The sequence below is a fragment of the Cyprinodon tularosa genome, unplaced genomic scaffold (genome assembly GCF_016077235.1).
Source record: "Cyprinodon tularosa strain WSP-4 unplaced genomic scaffold, ASM1607723v1 ctg84, whole genome shotgun sequence".
NCBI classification, from domain to species: Eukaryota; Metazoa; Chordata; class Actinopteri; order Cyprinodontiformes; family Cyprinodontidae; genus Cyprinodon; species Cyprinodon tularosa.
The window spans coordinates 4,360,341-4,369,163 of NW_024039607.1; the positions used below are offsets into that span (position 1 = coordinate 4,360,341).

The 8,823-nt window shown below is 36.3% G+C and overlaps 1 protein-coding gene across 1 annotated transcript; it reads left to right on the plus strand.

Moving 5' to 3' along the window:
• Positions 1-1,715: 1,715 nt before the first annotated feature.
• Positions 1,716-6,579, plus strand: LOC119774877 (neurogenic differentiation factor 2-like). The gene is made up of 2 exons (XM_038272594.1): positions 1,716-1,942; positions 5,229-6,579. Exon 2 carries the CDS (start codon positions 5,242-5,244, stop codon positions 6,319-6,321), a length of 1,080 nt encoding a protein of 359 aa, XP_038128522.1. The 5' UTR covers positions 1,716-1,942; positions 5,229-5,241; the 3' UTR covers positions 6,322-6,579.
• Positions 6,580-8,823: the final 2,244 nt, after the last annotated feature.

An 8,823-nucleotide genomic window follows, 5' to 3' on the forward strand; every position in this document is an offset into this window, starting at 1 on the left:
TTATCACCACAAATACTTGGTAAGATGTAAAGTTAATTTGTTAAAATGGTCATTATATTTTAAAGTCCTTTACAATTGTTTTATTCATTATTCAATGCTTCTTTTACTGTAAATTTAAAATACCATTTTGCTTATTAAATCAACTCTAATATGTGATTAGTTAAACCAATGCAGCAAATCTACTTACAAGTTACTATTTTAGCGAGGGCAAATTCAGCCCCGTCCTCTTAATTTGATGTAAAAGGGGAAAGATAGAATCAATCAAAGGTTCAGCATGCAAAATACATATATTATATATTTGTTTTATGTAACAAATAAAAAAGTGATAGTTGTATAACATAAAAAAAACGTTCTTTTTTTATTAATACTGGCATATTAAGAATATATATATCTATATATATATATATATATATATATATATATATATATATATATATATATATATATATATATATATATATATATATATATATATATATATATATATATATATCCTGATCTTGGTGCTGATGACTGGCTTGATTACTTATTTCATTCACCTGTCTATCTCCGCCCAGTTCTTTTTGCTGCTCATCTGATCCACCAGCCCCAGCCTCTATTTAACCAGCCTCCAGCCAATCATCAGTGCCAGATTATTTGAGCCTTTGGTGAGACTTCTCTCCCTGCAGAAGTTCCTGACTTAGACGCCCTCGCTGTTCATTGCAAAAATGTTTTTGAGAAACCTGTCTGTCTGCCTCCATAACTGGCTCCTCTTGTTTTGAGCCTTGACATATAGGATATAGTTAATCCTATATTAACATAACTGAATTTAAAATATATATATATAATATATACATTTCCGTCTCTTTTATCAGAAAGGGCGTTGCCCCAACTCACCTTATTGGCCAGCTGTGATTTAATTTAACTGTATCTTTACTGAGCGATTAAACTTTTTTTTCCCCTCCAATTTAGATACACATTGGCACTTAGGGAGTACTTTAATGATTTGCTGTGTTTTTCTAAATTGTGGCATCCATACTACTCCATACATTTTTTTTAAGGTAAAAGCATTTATTAATGAAGTGCTTTTTAACGTATGCATGGTTGCAATTTTCATGACATAGTGATGCAGTTTCTATTGTCTTATTATTAGATTTGGCACTCCTGGACCTCTATAGATTTTGAAATAACTATTTTGGGTTATTTTTTTAGTTTTCTTTGTAAACTAAAATTGCTCAGGCATTCTCTTTATACTGCAGTCAGTCAGAACAGTATTTTTACCTCTGCTACTGTGCATATTATTAGTCCATGGTGAGACTAACACTGTCTAATCATCATGGTCTTTGTTTCACAGTACTCAGATATGATTTTTTTTTTTTTTTTTTTTTTTTTTTTTTTTTTTTTTTTTTTAGCTTACTATAATTATTTCTATTAAGGGGATTGTTTTCCTAAATCCCTACATGAGATTAACCCATTTCCCTCCAAAAGATAGAGGCTATAAGAAGCATTTTTATTTATGCCATCTTTCTCTTATTCCATTTTTTCCCTTTTAGCTCTGTGACAGATGGCGAGTCCTTCTCCCCTGGGGGAGTGGGGGAGTGGAAAGGGAGGGGGGGGGGGGGGGGGCTCAGTGAATGCGGCCGCATGTCAATCACCGGCTCTCATGTGATGGCTCCTGCCAATGACGTGCCAGCCATATGGGCCTGGCATCAGAACTGGTATGTAACCCACCCGGTCCCGCCTCTGAGGTGGCACACGTCTCCCTCTCCTCACTGTCTGTGCAGCAGATCCAGACAGAGAAGCAGCAGCAGCAGAGGATCCACACAGAAACTGAGTGGCAGGACACATCCACGCATCATCTCCTCAATATCCACGCAGGGCTTGCGGACGTGATGCCCACCCGGAGAGAGATGGTCTAAAAAAAAAAAAACACTTTGCCCGGTCACTGAGCTCCACCACGGAGGTAAGTTAACTTCTCATGCTCTGCCTTGCCTTTGTGATTATTACTCCTGCAGCTACGGAGAATATTAATGTATAATGATCATTTAAATGCCTAAAACGCCCTTTATATTCTTTTTTACTAAGAAATCACACAAAACTCGCTTTAAACCCTCTCATTGTTCATTTTGCATGTGCCCATTCTTCCATGTTTAATTGAAAATAATAAGTTGATGGTTTAAATAAATCAACCTAATCACACACATATATATATATATATCAACTAGAATTTTATTTATTTTAGAAAAGGGGTATAATTTATTTGTGATTGCACGCGCATGTGTGTGTTTGTGTTCGTGCACAGCGCTCATCTGAGCCACTGTGGGGGTTGAAATCTCCACAGAGATACACGGGCTAATTGACAAGGTATTGGTTGGCATTAATTACATTTTGCTTACAAGATTAGAGTGGCAACAAAAATCACCCTTAGACTCCAGGCGCACAGCTGAGCTTATGGATGGAATAGTCAATCTTTAAAAAAATATAAAGATTAAAATGCATTTTCAGTTCATATCTTTCCTTCTGAACCAGACTGGTTTATTGCCATTATGTATGGCGATCCAGATCTAGTAGCCTCTGGACTGTGGATGAATTTCTCCACACATGCTGTGCGTAATGATGGAATAAATTCACTGAAATATAAGTCTTTTTAACTGATAAATGAAATGATCTTGCATAGAAAAAAATTTACGATTTTGAACAATCTGTTTAACCTGATAGAAGAAAAAATATATATTTTATATCTAATTTGAGGCCTGGTCGTGTTGGTATGTTTGGTGCATGCTTAACTACAGTTCATAGCCTCCTGGGAATAAACGCGCGCTGCCCAAAGCGCAGGTTTAGGCCGCGGAGCATCTGCCTCTGATTGTTCATGCAATAAAATTATAGCATTTTATCGAATTTGTATGGAGACTTTCAAAGGCCAGCGGGGTAGATATGAAAAAATAGCTAATAAGAGGAGAATAAAAGGCCATCTGGTCAGATTATATTTCCGATTTCTTTAACAAAATTAGGAATTGGGTTGGATTAAACATTACTATTAATATACATATCGTTATATTAAGTTGTCTTTTCCATTACACTTACATGTTTGACAAGAAAACATGTCCTGCTATTTTACCTTATCATTATAACGTTATTAGAATAGACTGAGACGAATAGACTATTCGAACACTATAAGATTATACTGGAGATATAATTCATACAAACTCAAAGCACTCAACATCCATTGATTCCTATATTTTCTAGCTTTCTTCAGAGTGTCCAATCCTTCTCATCCAAACAGTTTATCAAAATATGATCTCTGGTCGAAAATAGAAATAGAGCCATCTCTGTGGGACCATGATGATCAACTGCATGTCAAGTCGAAACCTCATTTGAGACGTTTTGCACTGAAGACTTAATATATAATCTATGATGAATCAACATCCAATAGAAAAGTTATTAGTTTTGCTGATCCAGGTAAATAATACCTGCCCAATGGAGAGTCACTAAGAGTTTATTTTGCTCTGGGGTCTTAATAGTTTGTATCTTAGAAGAATCTAGCTCTAAATAGGGATAAATAGATAACATGTGCTGCTAATTTCATCACTGCCATGAGAAGCTGGGATAGGCATGACCCCTACAGGTCTGTCTGTCTGTCTGTCTAACCTCTAAACAACCCATTTTAAACATATAGACTCATACCAGTCCCCATCAGTTTAACTTTTCTCTTTTTAACATGTATTTCCTTTCATTTATCCTTATTTGTTATGATAAATGATGAAGGAAATGATCACAGATTAAATGAAATGAAACAGATTTCACGTATGACATAGCCGATCCTAAGATCCTTAGAGACCCTGTGCCAAATTTAATCTTAGGCCCCCGTTTCTTAAACTCATACCCCACCATCTACCACAACGGCAATAACAAGTCTGTTGTGTCGTTCCAAGCTTGCATGTTTCTTTCTGATACAATAGTTCTTTACATTTTAATAGTAATGTGATACAATATAGTTATAATTTAATAATTATTGCACAGGGTATTGAATAAGCATTAAACACAGTGTGAAGACATTAGCAAAAACATAAGCAGCAGCTACTGACATTGAAGTGCAACTGATAACATAACAGTTAATTATGTATATATATATATATATATATATATATATATATATATATATATATATATATATATATATATATATATATATATATATATATTTGTTTGTTTCTTTTACAATTGGTCCATTTTTCAATTCATAGAAAGTAATGATGGAATAAAATGACTGATGAAAAATGCAATAAAATTAAAAATTGAGGGGAAAAGGCTAACTAATAAATATCCTATCAACAAAATTGAAGGTATGGGGACCCATGATGGCCTGTTGGGTTGGCTCTAAACAGTTTGCATTGCCTGGCTATGGCTGAAATCTCTGACTGAAGACCTATTTTCAATATTGTTTGCTCTGATCCTAATAAGGGCCATTTTACTCCCATGAAGAATGACATTTTAGACTCAAATAAATGAGCTAGCTACTACTGGTAGATATCTTTCAATCAATTAATATAACCAGAATTCCTCACAGTAGGCCATCAGTATAACCCTTCATCAGAGCTTCCTAGATACAGATTGGCATATTGTCAAAACACATGATCAATGGTTCCATTTCATTCCCAGAGCTGAAAATTTAGGCCTACCAGTTCTTCAAATGGCTACCTATTGAAAAAAAAAAAAAAAAAAAAAAATATATATATATATATATATATATATATATATATATATATATATATGAGTAAAGCATGCTTGTTTACAGAAAAAGGAGGGATAAAGAGACGGAATTAGCTCAAACAGGCTTAAGAATTTATTGACCTGGTGCCTACAGGGAATTATTCTTATTGGTTGCAAATGGATGTATGTAATCAAGCATTGTTGCTATGAAACGACTAGATTTGTTTACTGAAAAGTTTGCTTCCAAACGGCTATATCTACAAACATATGAAATGGGTAAGGGGTGAAACGAAAAGGAAAATACATTTATTTTATGTTGCTTCCAGAAAGAGGATAATTTAACTTTATAAAGAGGTATATTATGGATTTAATTAGACACTAGAGTTCGTGAAAAAAAATAACCTTAGCCTAAAGAAAATTCTATTTCAATGCACTAGTTGCTTTTTTCTGTTAAGATAGGACAAAGCAGAAGAGAATGGAAATGTAGACTATATTTGATCCTGATCGTCCAGCTGAAGCCTTATGTCTGCTTCTTGCAGGTTGCCTGCTACGATGTTGAGCCGTCTGTTCAGCGAGGTGCTGCCGGACGTCCAGCGGTTGGCGGCGGAGTGGGTGGAGGACACCGAGAGAGACGGATGCAAAGTGAAGGAGGAAAGAGAGCCGTGCCATCTCGGAGAGGACGACTTGGACGAGCCCCAGGAAGGCAGCAGCCGAGCAGAGTCCGAGATGGCTGGAGACGACGACGATGACGATGACGACGGTGAGGAGGAAGAAGAGTGCGGGGACGAGAACGGCGGGGATAAACCCAAGAAGCGCGGCCCAAAGAAGCGCAAAATGACCGCGGCGCGTGTGGAGCGCTCCAAGATGCGCCGCATGAAGGCCAACGCGCGGGAGCGCACGCGCATGCACGACCTTAACTCAGCGCTGGACAACCTGCGCAAGGTGGTTCCCTGCTACTCCAAAACCCAGAAACTCTCCAAAATAGAGACTCTGAGGCTGGCCAAGAATTATATTCTAGCCCTCGGTGAGATTTTACGCAACGGGAAACGTCCAGATGTGGTGACCTACGTGCAGATGTTGTGTAAAGGCTTATCCCAGCCTACCACCAATCTGGTGGCGGGATGTCTGCAGCTCAACACCAGGAACTTCCTAACCGAGCAGTGCGCAGACGGAGCTCGCTTCCACATGCCAAACTCTCCGTTCTCAGTCCACCCCTACTCCTACCGCTGCTCCCGCCTCTCTAGTCCTCACTACCAGCCCGGAGCCGGGTCCCTCAACATGCGGGCCCATTCCTACAGCGCCTCCGGGTACGAGTCTGTGTATATGCCGGGCGGGACGTCCCCAGACTACAACAGCCCGGACTATGAGGGCCAGCACAGCCCACCGGTGTGCCTGAACGGCGGCCTGTCCGGGAAGCAGCATGAGACCTCAGACACAGACAGGAGCTATCATTACTCTATGCATTACACCGGACTGACCACATCCAGGCCCAGCCATAGCCTACATTTTGGAGCATCGGGAGCGCGCAGTGGAGGCGCGCACTCAGAAAACATCCCACCTTTTCACGACGTCCACCTGCACCACGACAGGGCGCCACCTTATGAGGACCTGAACGCTTTTTTCCACAACTAAGCTTCAAAAAAAGGGATAAAACTGCAGACTTACCGACTTTACAGATACAATCCTAAAGCGTTTATTATTAAAACAACAGTCGGAGCTCCTGAATGAATATCTTCTGTATGTTACCTCTATACTGTTGTACATCCTATCAAAAAGTGTGTTCAGTAAAATTATTCCTATATGCAGAATGAGTGCAACTTAAAATGTAAAAGTCAACTAGGAACATGTTGTGACCAAACAACAGACATAATAAAAGAAAGTGTTTTATAATTGTCTGAGTTGGGCCAACTTATTTTGATGTAAACAAGGAAAAAGAATTAAGAAATAAAAAACTAAAAAGAAAAATAAATGATGGAAATGTTATTTTCCTCATAAAAAAAAGGTTGTCTTTGTTTTAATTCGCATGATTCATGAAGAGCATCTCAAAGATAAAGCTGTCCATTATATCAACAAATTACTTTTTTTTTTTACTTGAACTATATTCTTATATCAAGGCTATTTAGAAAACATTGCTGGATCCAAAGCTATGTAAAAAAAAGTATATTAATGCAATAAAGTTCACTATATATTTGATCAACCTGTTGCTACATTGGTTTCAGGTTTAAACATGTCAATCCATTGACCTAAAATAAATACGGGGAATTTAGATGACCCAGTTTTGATGATTTAAATTAAATTTGATAAATATCTTACCTGTTGCAAAACGCCATCCTGGAGCCCCAAGCGAAATTAGCCACACATTTTAGTGTGGTTCATTTTACTTTGTAAAACAGTTCATGCACAAAATCTCACGAAACAGAGAATTATTTAAGAAAATTTTAGAAAATAATTTATTAATTAAATGTATCCTACAATTTACACAGTTTCAGACTCAAATGTGCCAAATGCCCCAGATTAGTTTTTAAGAACAAAATCATTTTGTAGAAACTATATTAGAGCTTAGAAATATATAATATTTATGCACTGAAGTTATATATTTCTGGTGCATCCTTTCTTATTTTTTTACTAAGTTAAATTCAGCTCGTTCCTTTAGAGCTATCAGGCCTTGTGCAGAATATTTCTATGATCCAAGTATGCGTGATCTCTGGTCAATGTTTCTCTGGTCTGAGCCCAGCCACACACTGGTTCGATTCTCAGGTGAGTGCTATGATTAGGTTATGTCCAGATGCAAAAAATAAATTGCAAACCTTTTTAAAGATCCAAATAAAAATATCTGAGATTTTATACAAAGTCAAAACAGCAAATTGATCCGATTTCGTATTTTGTTTTTGAAAAATAAAAAGTAGGCCTTCAGCGTTTAATTAGTTAATCCATATTAAACCTACACTTCTTTCAAATCACTTTTTGGATATTCTGAGTTTATGTATATTAGAGTCGTGGGTTTTGGACCAGAGCCCCGGGCCTCATGTGTTGTCACTGACATCCAGGGGTAATCAGCGCAGTTGATGACCCATCCACCCTGAAACTGGCCAGAAAATGTTAAAACGTATCCGTGAAAACTACAGAAAACAAACGTATAAAGTATAAATCGATATAAATATGTATACACGTTGAGAGAGAGATGTTTTTTTGTTTGTTTGTTTTGTGATTTTATTTAAGCTTGAACAGAGACACTAAATAAATAAAAGGAGCCGTTCTGATGCAGAATCCGGACAGTGGGCCATCTTCAACCCCAGAAAAAGGCCCAACGCAGAGAGGACTCTTATTATAACTGATTTAATCAGACATAGATAGGAATTCAAAACATACTGCGACATTTAAGTAAAGCTAAAAAGAGTGCACGGCTATTGTTGAAATTGAAATTTTAGAAGAAAACGCGTAGAGCAACACAAAACCCCCCCAAAAATTTACTTTATGCCAATTTACAATGTGCAGTTTTGCCTATATATATATATATATATATATATATATATATATATATATATATATATATATATATATATATATATATATATATATATATATATATATATATATATATATATATATATATATATATATATATATATATATTATTAAACCAATTCAAAATATTAAGCGGCTGTTTTATTCAAATCTGCGTAAAATATTATATTATGGTTTGGTTGGTGTGTTTTCTGTTTGTTTGTTTTCAGAATTTCACAACGTAAATTATTTAACAATGGAATTAAAATATACTGCTTTTCATCAGACAACCTATATAAGATGATTTCATTTTATTTATTTATTAATTTTTTTACAGGATTGATGCGCTTTTTGAACACTAGTAGCCGAAGGAGTGAAAATAGATTTTCTTTTTAGTTGTATTTAGACTTTTATACTATTATCAGAACTATTATTAAATCTTTTAAAGATGGTCTCTTGACTCTTTGTCCATTTTTAATTAAAGTATTGTCCTGAGAGTGCATGAGGCTATCAAGTTGTCGCGTTTAATGTATTATTTTTATTACTATCTGCTCCTTCTCAATTAGATTTTTTCCTTTTCCCTGTGAAGTGCGGCGGCGGGTGGCACCAACAATTTGATGGCGGAAGGAA

Bases quoted from the DNA above. Each gene is read 5' to 3' on its own strand.
- LOC119774877 (XM_038272594.1), top strand. From the start codon at position 5,242: ATGTTGAGCCGTCTGTTCAGCGAGGTGCTGCCGGACGTCCAGCGGTTG.